The sequence below is a fragment of the Temnothorax nylanderi genome, unplaced genomic scaffold (assembly GCF_030848795.1).
Source record: "Temnothorax nylanderi isolate EJ_2023f unplaced genomic scaffold, tnyl_v1.0 TNYL_tig0947_pilon, whole genome shotgun sequence".
Taxonomy (NCBI): domain Eukaryota; kingdom Metazoa; phylum Arthropoda; class Insecta; order Hymenoptera; family Formicidae; genus Temnothorax; species Temnothorax nylanderi.
In genome coordinates, this window is record NW_027250009.1 from 32973 (window position 1) to 50405 (window position 17433).

Sequence of the window (17433 nt, forward strand, 5' to 3'; positions counted from 1 at the left end):
ATTAACTTGTTTATCATTTTCGTGTCTATTTGCACAAGCCGCATTTTTTACGGTGTTCAACTGCACAGGCCGTATTTTTTACGATGTCCAGATGATCTGTGTCCAAATAAACCGTGTCCAAATACACGGTGTCCAAATATACGGTGTCCAAATATACGGTGTCCAAATATACGGTGTCCAAATACACGGTGTCCAAATACACGGTGTTCAAACAAACCGTGTCCAAATGAACCGTGTCCAATTGATCGTGTCCGAATGATCGTGTCCAAATGAACGGTGTCCAAATGCACCGTGTCCAAATGAACGGTGTCCAAATAAACGGTGTCCAAATGAACGGTGTCCAAATGAACCGTGTCCAAATAAACGGTGTCTAACTGATCGTGTCCAAATGATCGTGTCCAAATGAACGGTGTCCAAATGCACAGGGTCCAAATAAACGTTGTCCAAATGCACCGTGTCCAAATAAACGGTGTCCAAATGAACCGTGTCCAAATGAACGGTGTTCAATTGATCGTGTCCAAATGAACCGTGTCCAAATGAACGGTGTTCAATTGATCGTGTCCAAATGAACGGTGTCCAAATGTACCGTGTCCAAGTGCACCTTGAGACCGATGACCAAAGGCCAGTCGGCCTCCTTGACACCACTCGATACGGCATTAACGGGTAAAACATCAATTCAGATGTCTACCAAACGGGAGGAGAATCCAGCTAGGGAAACGATGCGGACGAAGGCAGAGAAGAAGATCACAGACCCTCGTATCCACACGTCCACTCCTATTCCCGATATTGACCCAGAAAGCGACAAGGAGAACGTTAGTTCAGACGCGGACACGACTATTCCGATAGATGATAGCGACCACGAGGCATCATTGGAACAGCTGATCCAGTCCAGCCAGCAGATCCGGAGTGACGACGTAGTGACAGCTGATTCCCAGTGCGAGTAAAAAGTTGGTCCCGTTCCTGAGAAAGAAAGAAAATACATTGTTAGTAATGACGAACGAAAGCGATGTCTATAACGAATTTTTAATCGTTTATATGATTTTGACATTAACATTGTTAATGAATTTTATTTTGTTAACGTATCTTATCCTATCGAGTAGAGATAAAGGTTATAGAGACTTGTATAGCGGGATTCTCTAACGTGTTATCGACGATTGTCGCTATCGCTTATTATCGATTTTTATTGCTTGCGCGATCGACGATGTCGACGCAGCATGATTCTGTAACTTAGCCTTAACGATATTTATCGATGCAAAATTCGTTACCGAAGTATCGACAAAGTTCGGTAGCGATTCGGTAAACTTGGCAACGTTGCAGTTTTACGCCAGTAAAAGTCTAGTAACTTTTAGCAGAATTTATGAACGCAGACAAAAATGAAGCTTTTGATGCCTTTATACATGCAGATAAGTTTATGGCCTAATTGTTACGCACTCGATTCAATTGTCGGAACTTGTGAGCACAAGTGAGAATACGTCGTAAGTTCGTTAAAAAGTGATAATTATCAATTACTACGTACGTTTACGCGAGCGTTACTTCTGTAGTAACTTACAATAATTCACTCGTTTACGCGGAGTAAATTATCGTAAGTTACTACAAAATCCCATTTACGCGAAGGAATTATTGTAAGTTACTACAGAAGTAACACTCGCGTAAACGTAGTAATTGATAATTATCACTTTTTAACGAACTCACAACGTATTCTTACTTGTGCTCACAAGTAGTAAATTTTCTTTAAGAAAAGAAGAAAATATACAGGCAGAGCGACACTTTTTTCTGCCAGATTCTTTCGTTTCACGCAAAGACGCGTCGATTAACCCTAATAAGTTCGACGAAGTCGGTGAGGAGGCCACTATTCTTCACATTTACCGAAAATATGACTCAAAATGGGGTGACGTATTTATTTGAAATATGTTTTATGTAGAAAATAAAATATATCCGTCTAATTAGACGTCTAATTAGACGTCGATAGACGTCGATTCGACGGGTCATTTCTCGCTGGGTATAAACGTCGATTAGACCTCTTATAGACGGGTCATTTCTCGCTGGGGTTATGAAAACATATAATTGGACTAGTATAGTACATTAATCGTTCCAATTTTTTTTACTAATCCAATAGTATTTTTCCTCTAGAAAAACAAAATAATTTATATTTATACTTTTATAGCAAGAAAGCACGAAATTCCCGGACAACAATGATCCAATATACAAAAATGTTGAATTTCTTTTATTTAAACAAAGGCCTCGCTGAAGGGAAATTTAATTCCTTACATGGAAAAGAAGACACAAAAAAAGTGGGCAGAGCTAGCTGCAGAATTAAATAATGTTGAAGGAGCTACAAAAACTGCTGAACAATGGCAAGTGGTACGTGCATAATATTATATTATTCCAAAGAAATTTGCGAGTATTTCGCATTAAAAAAATTATTTATATAACAAAATGTATTATATATAAATAAACAGCATGCAATTAATTTTAGAGAGTTAATTAACATAGTAAAGGCTGGTTTATGCAAGCCGTGATTTAAGCCGTAAACCCTAACAAATTGACCAATCATAGTCGAATGTAAAAAGAATAATCTGTGATTGGCCAATTTCTTAGGACTTATGGCTTAAATAAACGGTTACGGCCTGCATAAACCAGCCTTAAGACTAATGGTTTTATTTCTCATTTTGAAGTAATTTTTATTACAACTTTAGTTATGCATTTAACTTAAATTTGGATTTGGATATACTTTTTTATAAACAAGAATAAAATAAAAAATAATTTTACATGTTTAGGTATAGAGAGACCTAAAAAGTCGTACTTCTCTGAAGGCACGCAATTTGAGAAAAGCTAAGGGGATGACAGGAAACAAGTCCATCAAGCAATCTGCAAAATTATCTGAAATGGAACTGCGGGTTATTGGAATAGTCGGCGTAGAATATATTGAAGGAAGTAAAGATTGTGCTGAAAATATTCCGGAAGAGGAGGTATGTACATATACATATACATATACATATACGTATACATGTATATATGTATATATATATATATATATATATATATATGGAACATTCCATGTCAACCGGAACAGCGCCACGCCCAAAATTTGAGAGGGTTTAAAAATTTGTTTTAGGGTGCAAAATTTATGTAAACATATTAGCTTTCGAATACCGAGTGCGCATTTTAAAAAATTCAAAATGGCGGACTCAGTATGGCGCCTAGAATAAAGAGTCACACAATAAAAAGTTATAACTTGAAAAAAAAATTATAAAACCACAGAGTAAAATTTTGTTTTGCATCTAAATTGTGTGTTCATTCGTGTACTTTACGTTAGGTATATTGGATTTAAAAAAATTCAAAATGGCGGATTCAATATGGCGGACGAAAATCGAAACTTAAAATTTGTAATTGAAAAAAATATGGTCATATTCTGCGTCAAATTTGAAGTATAAATGCCCTCTTGCGATTTTTCGATATAACGCATCCTTTTCGAGATAAAAATTCATTAATATCGAAGTGCTGATTAAACTTGGAAGACACGTAACTTGTGCACGTGATAGTAGGTTTTGGGGTCACTGAAAACAAATCTGATATGATGAATAATATGAAAATTCAAAACGGCGGAGTCAGAATGTGTGTGTGTGTGTGTGTGTGTGTGTGTGTGTGTGTGTGTGTGTGTGTGTGTGTGCGTGCGTGCGTGTGTGTGTGTGTATGTGTGCGTGTGCGTGTGCGTGTGCGCGTTTGCGTGTGCGTGCGTGCGTGCGTGCGTGTGTGTGTGTGTGTTTGTATGCGCGTGCGTGTGTGTCTTAGCGCGCGCGAGAGAGCATGTAAATGAGAGCGCATCCCTGACGAAAATGAGAAGTGAGCGTTTGCGGAAGTTCATTGAGAGTTTAGAAACGGTCAGTAGAGAGTTCGTAGAGCGGAAATTGCAACGCTGCAGCGTTTGAAAAACCCAACGGCGTTGTGTAAGCGTTCTTATAAAGTTTGAAAGCGTATAAACTCTCAAAAAACCCTCATTGAACGGTTGTCAACGCTTTATAAAGCTTCTTATTTTCGCCAGAGATATTGATGTCCTGATGTAAGAACTTCACTCAGAAGCCTACGGCAAAACCAGCGATACTATCGAAAACTGCAAATGCCATTTTTCACGTCAGCATAAAGAAATATTTTATTGATTCATAAACAATTTTTTAAACTTTTGTTTTCGCTAAAAATATTTCTTGGATAGTATCGCTGGTTTTGCCGTAAGCTTCAATGAGTGAAGTCTTTACATCAGGACATCAATATGCGCTCTCATTTACATGCTCTCTCGCGCGCGCTAAGACACACACACGCGCGCGCATACAAACACACACACGCGCGCGCGCGCACACACACACACACACACACGCGCACACGCACACGCACACGCACCCGCACACGCACACGCACACGCACACCCGGTGCACACGTAGACCCAGTCTAAGTCGTATCAATGGATCATTATGTCATTATCTGTAGAACCTGAAAATTATTTTAAAAAAGCATATATATATATATTCTTTCTAATTTAGCTTGATTATCACATTAGTACTGCAAACTATTTTAATTATTACTTTGTTTTTATAAAAAAGTGGATTCATTAATATTTAATACATTATATAGTGGTCCTTAATCTAAATATACTTATTTATATTAATTGTAATATATTATTTATTTACAGTTATTCCTTTAGATACTGACATTAGTATCGACATCGCTACGATTGACGATATTGTATTTGATGATGGAAATGCATCCGACAACGATAACATCCTCGTGCAACAAAATCTCCCAATTGTTATTGATGCTGATCCAGAAATTCAACAGACTCTGAAAACTGCTATCGCTTCCTCATACTTGAAGAAACAGACGAAGAGAAAGACTCCATGCATACCTTCTGCTTCCAAGTCATCGGATCTACCAAGTACTACTCGTAACATCGGTTCATCTGTGTTTTCAAGAAGATGTAATAAAGACATAAATAATGTTATATAATGTTATTGTATAAAAATTTAAAATATTAATAGTTTTCAATTTTTGTACAATAACGTTATAAGATGCCTTTTTTATTGTGCTTTAATTATTTATGTTAATAATAATTTTTTTTATATAAAATTGCAGTAAATCGTGTACGAAATTCTACTGAGCAGTTTCATTCATCGAGAGAGCAATTTGAATACATTGCTCAGAAGCAAGCCGATGCTACGATGGTAAGGACCATTCTACAATACGTCGCAAACACCCAAATTACGAATGATGGCATGATTACTGTTGAAAAGTGTTATTTCCGGTTGCCGATTGCCAGTTGCTGTTATTATAAAATTAAAAGAGCCAACTCTCGTTTGTGGCAATCCCTTGCCAAGCGGAAAGAGTACTTTGTTTTTTCAACTAGCAGTTGTCATCCTTCGTGACTGACAACGAGGCGTTTGCGACGTATTGCAGAATGGTCCTAAAAGAAAAATCTCGAAAATCGGAATTAATAAAATTTTTCTAAGTCGTACGTACATAATTGTATATTGTCACCCTCTAAATATTGTGCAGATACTTGCCGAGGCCTCGAAAGCTCATGCAGAAGCAGCTACGACGAATGCTCTTGCTATGGCAGAAATGGCCAAAGCTGCTACAAAGTTAGCAAATAATGCAGATGTACAGACTGTGAACGAAGCGGATAGGATACGAGTAATGGAGAAAGTAATACAAGTATTGGAGAATTTATTGCCAAGCTATATTCACTAAGATGTAAGAGAAATGTCCTAATTTGTTATAAATTATGAAAGTCATACAATTATTATCTAATAAGTATTACTTAATTTCAGACCGAGCATAGGAAGTAGGATTTGACAGGAGTCAAATGAGACAAATCAACACAATATGTGATATTAACCAAAGAATGTGATGATTTGTATAAATTATGCACCAAAGTTTTCGTGTTACGTTAAAATATAATATATTATGATTAAATTATGTATTTTATGTTACACTTATATTACATTACGTAAAATATGTTTCACCTAAATAGTACATTATATATTTTATAATAAATATGAAATAACGGATTTATTTTAAAATTTATCTTCCAAACCTTTCCACAATAAGGCGATCTTGAATTCGACGCGCGAGTGCAAGTGGTCGCAAATTATCATCGTCGTCGATGTGAATGCCGGGCACATCTCCATTCGCGTATTCTTCAAACGGATCATCGTCAAGTATACCGCCAGCAATTCGCATGTTGTGTAGAACCGCACATGCATTAACGATTCTTCCTGCAAAGCCAGGCTCATATTGTAAGACCCTGTGCTTGGAAAGGCATCTCCACGTGCTTTTAAGTACTCCAAACAATCGTTCCACGCAATTCCTTGCACTGCATAATGCCTCATTGTAGAAAAATCGTGGAGTTCCTTCAGGCTCATGAGGTAAAGGAGTTAACAGCCAGGGTTCTAATGGATATCCTGAGTCACCTGTAAAAAAAACATGTCTAAAATGAGGCGCTTACCGCAAAAGTGACCAAACTGCCAAAATTCGGTAGTTTAGTTTCTTATTTTAAAGCGTTAATGGTTTCATAAGTTATTAACTTATAAATTATGAAACCATTAACGCTTTAAAATAGGAAACCAAATTGCCGAATTTTGGCAGCTAGGCTACTTTTGCGGTAAACGTTTCAAACATGCAACAAATACAGTGATAATATAAAAAAAATCGTACCAATGAGATACGTTCTTCTTTCGCCGCGATTATATGCACGTTCCATAACACCACGCGCAGCAGAGGAACTCCAAATATAAGCGTCATGTCTGGCTCCCGGAAATCTTGCATTCACGTTCAGGATCTTGAGAGTCGGGTCGCATATCTTAATAAAGTAATACACATTATATTATAATAATTATAACGCAATAAATTGTTAAATAATTTCAATTAGTACCATTTGGACGTTTATTGAATGGTATCCATTGTGATTCAAATAGGCTTCTTCGTGTTCCCTAGGAGCAAGAATTGCCACGTGGGTGCAATCTATTGCTCCGATAGCTCCTTCAAATGGTTGAGGAGCATTCTGAAACTGCTCTTTTGCAAACCATCTGGCTTCTGGAGTCATGGGAAACTGCACCCATTGGCGAAAAATATTTTCATTTATCGCGTTTGTAACTCGATGAATACATCTACTGATCGATGGTTGACTCATTGAAAGACCCCATTGTTCACCTACTGGACGTTGATAGCATCCAGTCGCGTACAATCTTATTGCAGACAGTACCTATGTGACATATAAATTAGAAATAAGCAATCCAACTTTGATTATGACTTCGTGTTAAGTGGAAAGACATGAGCAAGCTCAATCATCCGAGGCAATCTTGACATCGCATGACCTTTTTAATTGGGCAAAAAATAAATTTGCAATTATAACATTTTTTGAGTACAGCAAAGAAATGCACAGTAGGACGCAAAAAAAACTTGCAAAAAGATTCTCTCTAGCTCCTAGTGTTACCAAAATCCAACATGGACACTCTTTCATTCCGACTGACACAAAAAGATTACAAGTGAAACGCTACTCTGATGCAATGCAAATTATGTCTACTATACAATATTAAATAAATTTAAAAATCAAAAAGAATTCAAAAAAGTAAAAAAAATTAATAAAAAATTTAAAAAAACATTAAAACAAAGTAATGCGGGCTTCATAACCTACATTTGAAGACAGTCTCAACCCTGTTAACGCAGAGAGCTTTCCAAATACTAAGTTTCACATATTTCGTCAACAATTTTGTTTTCTATTTACCGTATTTGATCCGCCATTTTGAATTTTAAAAAATCATGAACGGATTCGTAATCAGCGACCTCAAAAACCCCCAAATACTGAGTTTCATAAATTTTGGTAAAAGTTTGGTTTTTTTGTCCGCCATATTGGATCCGCCATTTTTTTTAGACACATCCAAATCTTAGTGCTATCTACTCACAAGCTATGTATCCTCTTTTTTCCATTAGAAACAACAATTTAATCATATGATTTGTGTTTTTAACTCATATGAAGCGCCATATTTTGACCGCCATATTGAATTTTAAAAAGTACCACACTGTACTTGATAAAGCACACAAAAAACAAAGATTTTAAGCCCTTAACCATTTTAATCGGTTCAATAGAATTTTGGAGACGGTCCTGTCCCGGTTGACATGGAACGTCCCATATGTATATATTTAGTTAAAAGTATTTCCATATTTAATTTATGTAATATATGTAATATTTGTTATATCAGATAATTTTTATCATATAACTATTCTGCCTACAAGTTTGAGGTTATCCTTGGTTATGAAAGCCACATAACAAATATAACGGTTTTTAAAATGTTATAACGTGTATTAGAAATATTATTATTTATTTGATTTATCTTTTACCTTGTTAAATATGCTGAAATAGCCAGAACATTGTAATTCAAATAATATAATATAATTATTAGCGAATGTAAAATATCGCTAAGCAGTTAACGAGACCTCCAAGACCCATCGTTAACATAGCGACCGATAGCGACAATTTTCGATACTTAACGATTCGACTTAACGAGAGATGTCGATAACTGCTCGATACAGAATAACCCGTAACGAAAATTGTCGATAAGTATAGTTAACGATAGCGACAATCGTCGATAGCACGTTAGAGAATCCCGCTACTGAATATTAACGTAGCTCTACCGAATGAGCAGATTTGATTAGGATACGAGAAGTATTCGAGATACTTATTATTTTAATAATTTTATATTATATATTCATGATATAGCAACTCTTCCAAACGAGTTAAGCGTATTTGCGTAATAAATATACGGCGATAGTTTAGTAAGTACTGACATGCCTAAGTGTATTAATACCGTTTTATTTGATTTTGAATTATGGATATCTGATTCATATCAGTTATTGAGCCAGTTGGCAAAGATTGAGATTAAAAGTAATTTTAGTCTGATTCAATGTTAGTGAATCAAAATAAGTCCAGATATGCGTTGATTGTAATAATTTTGCTATTGGAAACGTAATCAGCTGATTCTGATAAACTTTTATAGTTTGATTAAAAATCATTTAATTGTGACCTGTACAGTTTCAGAGTGTCATATAGAACACGTACATATACTTTATTTACAGTAAAAATACCTGTAATTTACATTTTCACCACTTTGGGTAAACTTCTGTAATTATGATCCGAATTGCATATTATTATGCTAGAACACTTAATAATGGTCCACTGAACAAGCCTATATGGTTTATTCGCGAAAAAACACCATATTTCATTTTTGGGTACCTTCGGGCCTAACTCTTTATTTATCATCCGATTTAGACGTTCAAAGTCTCAAACGTTTAGTTTTGACTTAAATAAGCCGTTTATGATGTCAAAAATGAAAATTTCTTGTTAGAACAAAAATCCACCTGTTCAGGCGAAATTCGTTATTAATGATGCGAATTAAGTGCGACTAGTCTCAAACGTTTTGTTATCGTCTACGGAGACTGCCCATATCGAAAAATTATCAAATTTTGCAATAGTTTAAATTTTCACCCTTTTGGGGCAACTTCTTTATTAACAGTCCGATTGACTTCCAATTAGTCTTAAAATGTTTGTAATGACTCCTAGAAGCGAGCCATGCAATAATATTTCAATATTTATTGTTAATTTACAATGTTGCAAAAATTTGCAAAAACTGAGAATAAGCCTAATGATGGAATTTTAACCATGGATATGAGTCAGAATGATCTCAAATAACAATAATCTGAGGTGTTTTTCTCAAATTTTGCATTATTTCAGAAATTGACACTTTTTGGTCAATTGTTTAAATAAATGATTTTTCGGAGTTTTAATGTTATAGTATCGTTTGTTTGGACCAAATAAAGATGTCCATGATGAGAAAACATTAATTTTAATAGAATTGCAAAAGTTGATAAATTATGGCGAACTTTTGTAATTCATACGAATAATCGATTTTATGATCGAAAACAGTTTATTTGCAGTAAGAGGAACAAGAAAAATCCTCCTTTAACCAAATCAAAGCAATTGTATTGATTTTCACTAATTTAACGAAATTCGTAATTATCGATAAATATACATGTTTGAATGCACAGAATATATTGTAATAAAATAAGAAAAATGTTCACCTAGTCAGAAATGCATAAAAACATGTATATGAAGATCTCATTGACAAAGGTCAGTAACGTGAATAATTGAAATGAGTATAATAACCTTATTTAAGGATTATAGCCTTTTATCATAGGCTAATACAAGTGCCTTGAATGCATTTTGCAAGCGCTCGAAGCGTTTTATATTAATCACCTACCAATTCCTGAAAAGGGAAATTAATTGTTTTTGCTATTAATATACTTACCTGGATACTTACCGGATGAATCCTGTTGATACTGGATGAAACCTGAAAATAAAAGAGATCATGAAAGAGTGATTACGCGATATTAGCTACATATGTTAATGAGCAGGGAAAACCGTATTTTATGTAAAGAATGTATGCATGATATTGCGTGACGAAAGATTCGTAAACGGGATTCATCATTTTATTATTTTATGCATTAAAATATTATTAGCCAAAAGGGAAATTGAAAACATGCAGTCGCATAATTAAAAGATTATTTCGTCGTAGATTCGTCGGCAGTTGCCTTTGACGTAACATGATACTTTGAAGTTGTTTACTTCTCGAAGAAGTTCCGAGAAACCTGTCCAAACCAGTCGACTGCATGAGAGAGTGAGATAGCGACAATATAGAACTGGCTGCTCATTGGCCAAAGCGGAGATGGTGGGAATGCACAGCCAGCTCGAGTATATAAGGGAGAGAAATTTCAGCTCGAGGTTCTTTCCCAGTTTGACTTTCAAAGAGCAACGTGTAAATCGAGTTTCGAAGAATTGTCTTAGCGTGAATATTAACGATCGGGTACTCGTTTATGGGAAAGATTAGTTCGCGACTCTGCGTACTTGTAAATATCTTTCGTACAGCGAACGGTTGTTAAGCAACAATTATATTGTTAGATATATCCGACTCGTCGTGGGGATTAAGACCCGGCAAAAGCATTGTCGTTAGCTGTTGGAAACAATTTCCATTTTGACAATTGCGTACCTATGTACCAAAGTCTTAAAATATATCTTGTTATTGTTAATTCAATACAGATTGATAAATTATTAAATATTCCTATCCTAATATCCAAATATCATATACGCTACGCGAACGCGAGTGAAGGACCTTGAATTAACATCGTCTGAGGAACGTCTGAGCTGAGCTGCGTGAAGATAACATATTCTGGAAGGAAGGAAGCAAACGAGCCCATTGTCATTAATGTTGACGGGCATACACGTTCTGTGTCAGCGTGCAAAACACAGTGGCGACCGTATTATTACAATTCAAGTAAGTTAACTTTGATTCAAGACCACAAGTTCGGTCACAACCTCTCCCAAAAGATTATATAGTCACTGGCAAAACTGGCAAAGAATTGAGTAAGAGCTGAATAAAAAATTATATTATATCGATTATTATATTCGATATCAAAGGAAAAAGTAACAAGCGTAAGAAACCAATAAAAGTTAACATTAAAAATGCACTTACATGTTCACAAAACGACAGCGTACAACACACAGTTCTTTACACTTCAAACTTACGATCTGAAATGCTTGCTTTCCGGAATTATGACACGAACAAATGATATTCAAATGCGTGAACTTTGGTTGTTGATTTACTTCGACGCGTATTTAACACTGTTTTGCGCACACGCCATTTGAATTTCGGATGACGTGATATCTTTTCCTCTGCTTGGACTTTCATCGCATATTATGTCGTAGTATATAGTATATATTGTAGTATGAGAAAATATGCACAAATGTAAATTTTTAAGCGTACAGCGCAACTGAACAGAAATAACGCAACACCTACCTACAGCGCGACGCCTATACCACATATCATCTCGTCTTGCCAAAAATCGAATAATGGTATCATAATAAAAATATACATGGATGTATTTGGCATTCGACGCTCTTAAATTTGCGTTAGAAAAATTGTTATATTTGGCAAAAATACTATTATTTTTGCCCACCTATGGTGGGGGTGGGGTTAAATAAGAAAATGTGACAAATTTGAAAAATCTGATTACGCCATTGTAAAGAGCACAAAAAGCCATAAACATTTCGTACAAATTTTTTGTCGTTACGCCTTATATTTTCGAAGATATTTGCTAAAAACTATAAAATCCGTTATTTTCGAGGGGTTGTTTCAACCCCTAAACGTCGAGATATGCCGCTAAAAAAAATACGTGTCTAATATTTTTTGATACTCTACAACATATCCAAAGCGCATCCAAATCGGTGAGGGACACTTCCAACCGTTCCCTTGGAGTGCCTACGGTCCTCCAGGCATCCGGAGAGAGAGGCTCCGGTGTGACTCGGGGAGGCTTATCGGCGTCAGAAGCCACCGCGGCTCTGGTGGAGGCGCCGGTTGCTTTTCCTCTGGTCGTCTGGTGGGGGAAGGCCTCCTGGCTCGCCTCTTTGGTCGTGGTCGTCGTCGTCCTCTGCTGGAACCTCGGGTAGAGTGGCGCTTTACCTCCACCACCACGGAGCGAACGTGTCCTGTTCGGCGGGTAGGAGGGGCGGACTCTACCGGGTTCAACAGCAGGGTTCAACAGCAGGGACGAAGTCCTTCGCACTTCGTCCCGAAGAACGGTAAACGGATCTCGCTCGTTCCAGGATGAAGCGGGAATGCTGGTTACTAGTCTCGATCGTAGTCTCGACACCCGGTGTATGTATCGCCCGGGGGAGTTACTCAATGCGAGAGAAGATTTTTCCTTATGGGCAGGCTTGCCCTTATGTACTTTTTTGTTTGTGGTTTAAATGCGGGTAAGGACAGCCGCCCTGCGGCGACAGGTGTTACTCGCGCTCGCGGATTGGGGCGGGGAGGCACCTTGGAGCGCAGAACGGGCTGCCGCTCTCGTAGGCGCGCCGTATAGAATACGGATCCGAACACATTACATGGCATGGGATTGCAAGTATTCGCTATCGATACTTGCAATCTTGCGACTTCCGGTCAGAAAATTTTATATATTTTGCTAAGCGGCACCTAGCGGCAATTAATGTCGCCATAGGTATGTAGTACAAGGCTTATTGTATACGATAAAATTATGAAGGATGCTAACAATGTTTAACATTTTTTTATAACTTAATTACAAATTGTATAACACGTACTTTTTCTCATGGATCAGATATTGTCCCGGAAAATATTCAAGTAATGCGATAAACTCTCTTTTATATCATTTTGTTTACTTAAAACATGAACAATAACGTAGAAAAAACGTGCATTGGATTATCAACATCGTTTACAGATAGGGCAACCTGAAACATTAGCGCAGAAAAGTCGCAGAAGTTACATATGTAAGGATGACCTATGTTATCGTACATCTGTACGGAAATTACGAAAATATTCAGAGTAAATATCGTTATTTCACAGTGGATTTTTTTCCGAAGTGGACATAACAGCGAATATTACTGGATTAAATAAGGAATTAATCTAAAAATTTGCAGTTATTCTGCAAGCTATAAATCATGTGGAGAAGCAGTAGATGCTAAGAAATTTGGCATGTATGCGTTAGAAACAGCAAGACTGTTTGTTGATAATTACAATTGGTATTACATGCCTTCATCTATACCAGGGATGTTCCAGGGACGTGCTCATCGATTTTTTAACGATTTTTTAAGGCACCGATTTTTTTATGCTATCTTTGGATTTTTGTGTGGTTTTCATTAATGGAGTAATACGGTTTTGATTCATATAAAAGTTGTTATACATGATCTGGGGAATAGTTTGAAATTATTTGTTGACATGGCTAATAATTTGTTTATTATTGTTTATAACAATGGCTCTTGAAAGATAATAATAAAGTAATTGTTATTTCACTGTGACAATCTTTCATGGGTATAAGAGGATGTGTTTCTATAGTTATTTTATCTTCATCTATTTGTTTTCATTTTTATTTTAATTTATTGCAAGTCTATGGCTATCCTCGTCTTACTCATAGTGAATTTGCATAAGGCAGGTATTAAACTATCCTCGTCTTTTGCATGGAAGTCATATGCTAATTCAATTCATAAGGGAGATGTATTAAGCTATCCTTTTCTTTACATATGTGGCATAAGTCTATCTCTCTCAGATTCATGAAGCGAATATTCAATTTTTAATATCATTTATTAATTTAATTAATTTAGATAGAAAACAGGGTTAACGCTATTGACGTTTAAGGACATGGAAGATTCCATTTTTGGCATAATAATTAAGTGTCAAAATTTTCGTTCGAAAATGAAATTTGTTATAGCCAAAATGTATAAAAGACCAAGAATATTAATGTAGAAGTGATTTGGTCTTTCTAAGTTTAAATGGTAAAAAGTTTAAAATGGCAGACATGAAACTTTAATAATTTATAACTCGAGAACGGTAAGAGATAGAGAGATGGGGTTTCTTTTGTTGTATTCAAGTAATCGAGGGCTTTATTTTAGGGTGTTTAAAATTTTTGTATTTTATGGATTTCTGTAAGTTTTAATTATATCTCGAAATTGAGAAGAGATATGAAGTGGGGTTTTTGTAAGATTACTTAACATGCTCTGCTGAGTGACTGTAGTGGTTTTATTGATTATTTTTAATATTAATTTTATGATAAATTTTATTGTTAATTAGTTTATTTTGAGATACAAAAATAATTTATAAACAATAGTTGTTTGACCTTTCATGACGGTTCTGATAATCTAACTCATTAAATATGTAATTAATAGACCTAATATTAGTTAGGTCTGTTAATTACATATTTAAATTATTATTTATAATAATTATGTTTGAAAAACTCTAATAAAGTAATTATTATTTGACGTGGTAATGTTCTTTAGGCACAAAAGGTTATACTCTTATAGTTGGTTTGCCTCCAATTAATTGATTTATATTTTATTTTGATTTTATTAATGCGTTTCTATAAAACATACATTTATTTCCGTTAGATCCATTAGTCAGACCGAATTTACATTACGTAAAGAGTCTTATAAACTTGCATTAGCAATGAATAGCAGTGAATAATTAACTTTATTGATTCTAGGGAATTTTAACAAGTAATTGTCCAAAAGTTTATAGTGTAATTCATGAAAATGGGGGTTAAACTTGAAGAGGTGACTTAAGGCGGTCATTAGCTGCTTTATGAACGCGTACGTTATGTGTCAGCTGCTTGGTGTTGTGACAGTTTGGTTAAAGGATGATATTATATTTATTATATTGTTTTCAGGTGCTGTGCAAGAAATTTTATGTAGCGGAAATTGCGGCGGAAATGCACCGTGCTCGTACCGTGAGACGTGACACGGGAACAATCGATCACCACGAGCGGAGCTACCCGCGCGGGGAGAAGAGCGCGTCGTTGCGACTGTCCCCGTAGTACGCTCCTCGAAATTTCGCGTACATCTCGTACAGCACGGCGAACTTGTCGCTTTCGAAATCCGCGTTCACATCGTCGTAGGGATAGAATTCCGAGTTGAGATAAAATTTCACGTTGGCGAGCACGCAATGATCGAACCTCGAGGAGTCCTCCGTGAATTCGTTTCGCCATCCGATCTGCAGCGCGAATATGACGTATCGCGGCTTCTCCAACTGCGGCGCGGCTTTCATGGCCCACGAATGCTTGGTCGTGCTCTGCAGCAGGGAAAATTCGTACAGGTTCCAAGAGCGAAAGCCCGCGCTCATAAATCGTCCGCTCTCCAACGTTCGCAATAGCGACAATTTAGTCACGTCGTTTAACGCCACGTGCGGCATACGCCATTGCACCTTCAGTAGCGTAATTTTAGGATCCTTGACTGGATCTCTCGGTACGATTTTTTTCGGATCTACGACGCAGTTGACGTCGTTACGAGCGCGTATCAGGATAAGCTCGTGTCGCGCGTTTATCACCACGCGTTTATAGTCCTCGCAGAAACCCAAAAGAATATTCAAAGGTACGCAAAAGTTGAATTGACGAGATGCGCTGTTCAGATTCGATTCGTTCGTCGGATAACTCCGTCCGTCGTTCTGCAGTCTCCTGGCTCGTTTGGCGGTCAGCAACACGTAGTTCTTTATCGTGCTGGTTATTCCGACGTTTCTACACCGGTCGATCTCCACGCCGTCGAGTTCGTATCGAATCTCGTTGAACATAAACGCGACGCAGTTGTTGACCAATTTCACGTATTGCCTTTGATCATCTCTCACCTCCGACGTCGTCGCACCGTCGTCATAGAGTCGTCCCTTGACGTACAGGAAACTGTCGCACGGCAGCGTATACAGATCCTGCTGCTGTATGGGTATTCGTATCTCGTCGTTGTGCCCGAACGTCGTGTTGACGTACTGGTTATACGTGTGAGTCTCGATTCCGACGATGCGCTCGTCGAAGATCGGCTCACCGCCGATACTCAGGATGTCGGCCATGGTCTTTCCTTTCGATGTAGAAACGACGCGTCGGCGACGCGTTTCTCACGGCGAAACCCAGCGATCGTAGAAATCTGACGTTGGCGTTGCTGAGAACGGCTCTCCCTCCTCCACCCCCACCTTTTCTCTTCCTTACGCTTTCGATTTCGTCGTAGAACGGTCTAGCTCGCTCGTTCGTACAATCCGCGCTCGGTCCGTTCAGAACGAGCATCTCTCTCTCTCTCTCTCTCTCTCTCTCTCTCTCTCTCTCTCTCTCTCTCTCTCTCTCTCTCTCTCTCTCTCTCTCTCTCTCTCTCTCTCTCTCTCTCTCTCTCTCTCTCTCTCTCTCTCTCTCTCTCTCTCTCTCCTCTCTCTCCTCTCTTCTCTCTCTCTCTCTCTCCCTCTCTCTCTCCTCTCTCTCTCTTCTCTCTCCTCTCTCTCCTCTCCCTCTCCCTCTCCCTCTCCCTCTCCCTCTCCCCTCTCCTCTCCCTCTCCCTCTCCCTCTCCCTCTCCCTCTCCCTCTCCCTCTCCCTCTCCCTCTCCCCTCTCCCTCTCCCTCTCCCTCTCCCCTCTCCCTCTCCCCCTACTCCCCCTCCCTCTCCCCTCTCCCCTCTCCCCCTCTCCCCTCTCCCCTCTCCCTCTCCCCTCTCCCTCCTCCTCTCCCTCCTCCCTCCTCCCTCTCCCCTCTCTCCGCTCCCTCCCTCTCCCTCTTCCCTCTCTCTCTCCCTCTTCCCTCTCCCTCCTCTCTCTCCCTCTCCCCCTCTCCCTCTCCCTCTCCCTCTCCCTCTCCTCCTCTCCCTCTCCCTCCCCTCTCCCTCTCCCTCTCCCCTCTCCCTCTCCCTCTTCCTCCCCTCTCTCCCTCTCGCCTCTCTTCATCTCTCCCTCTCTCGCTCCTTCCTTCTCTCTCTCCCTCTCTCTCCCTCTCTCCCTCTCCCTCTCCCTCTCTCCCTCTCTCCTCTCTCCCTCTCTCCTCTCCCTCTCCCTCTCCCTCTCCCTCTCTCCCCTCCTCCCTCTC

At 38.2% G+C, this 17433-nt stretch overlaps 2 protein-coding genes and 1 long non-coding RNA gene across 3 annotated transcripts; 1 reads left to right on the forward strand and 2 right to left on the reverse strand.

The window, feature by feature from the left end:
* Positions 1 to 1727: 1727 nt before the first annotated feature.
* Positions 1728 to 6061, forward strand: LOC139786070 (uncharacterized). Its single transcript, XR_011722171.1, has 6 exons — positions 1728 to 2361; positions 2778 to 2969; positions 4685 to 4969; positions 5125 to 5213; positions 5545 to 5742; positions 5820 to 6061. It is a non-coding gene; the product is annotated as an uncharacterized lncRNA (long non-coding RNA).
* On the reverse strand, positions 6019 to 8083 carry LOC139786068 (putative nuclease HARBI1). The gene is made up of 3 exons (XM_071725234.1): positions 6923 to 8083; positions 6706 to 6850; positions 6019 to 6461 (listed from the first exon to the last, which is right to left on the reverse strand). The coding sequence occupies exons 1-3, from the start codon at positions 7178 to 7180 to the stop codon at positions 6073 to 6075; spliced, it is 792 nt and encodes a 263-aa protein (XP_071581335.1). The 5' UTR covers positions 7181 to 8083; the 3' UTR covers positions 6019 to 6072.
* A 7291-nt stretch (positions 8084 to 15374) lies between these two features.
* On the reverse strand, positions 15375 to 16439 carry LOC139786071 (uncharacterized). The gene has a single exon (XM_071725235.1). The coding sequence runs from the start codon at positions 16437 to 16439 to the stop codon at positions 15375 to 15377; it is 1065 nt and encodes a 354-aa protein (XP_071581336.1).
* Positions 16440 to 17433: the final 994 nt, after the last annotated feature.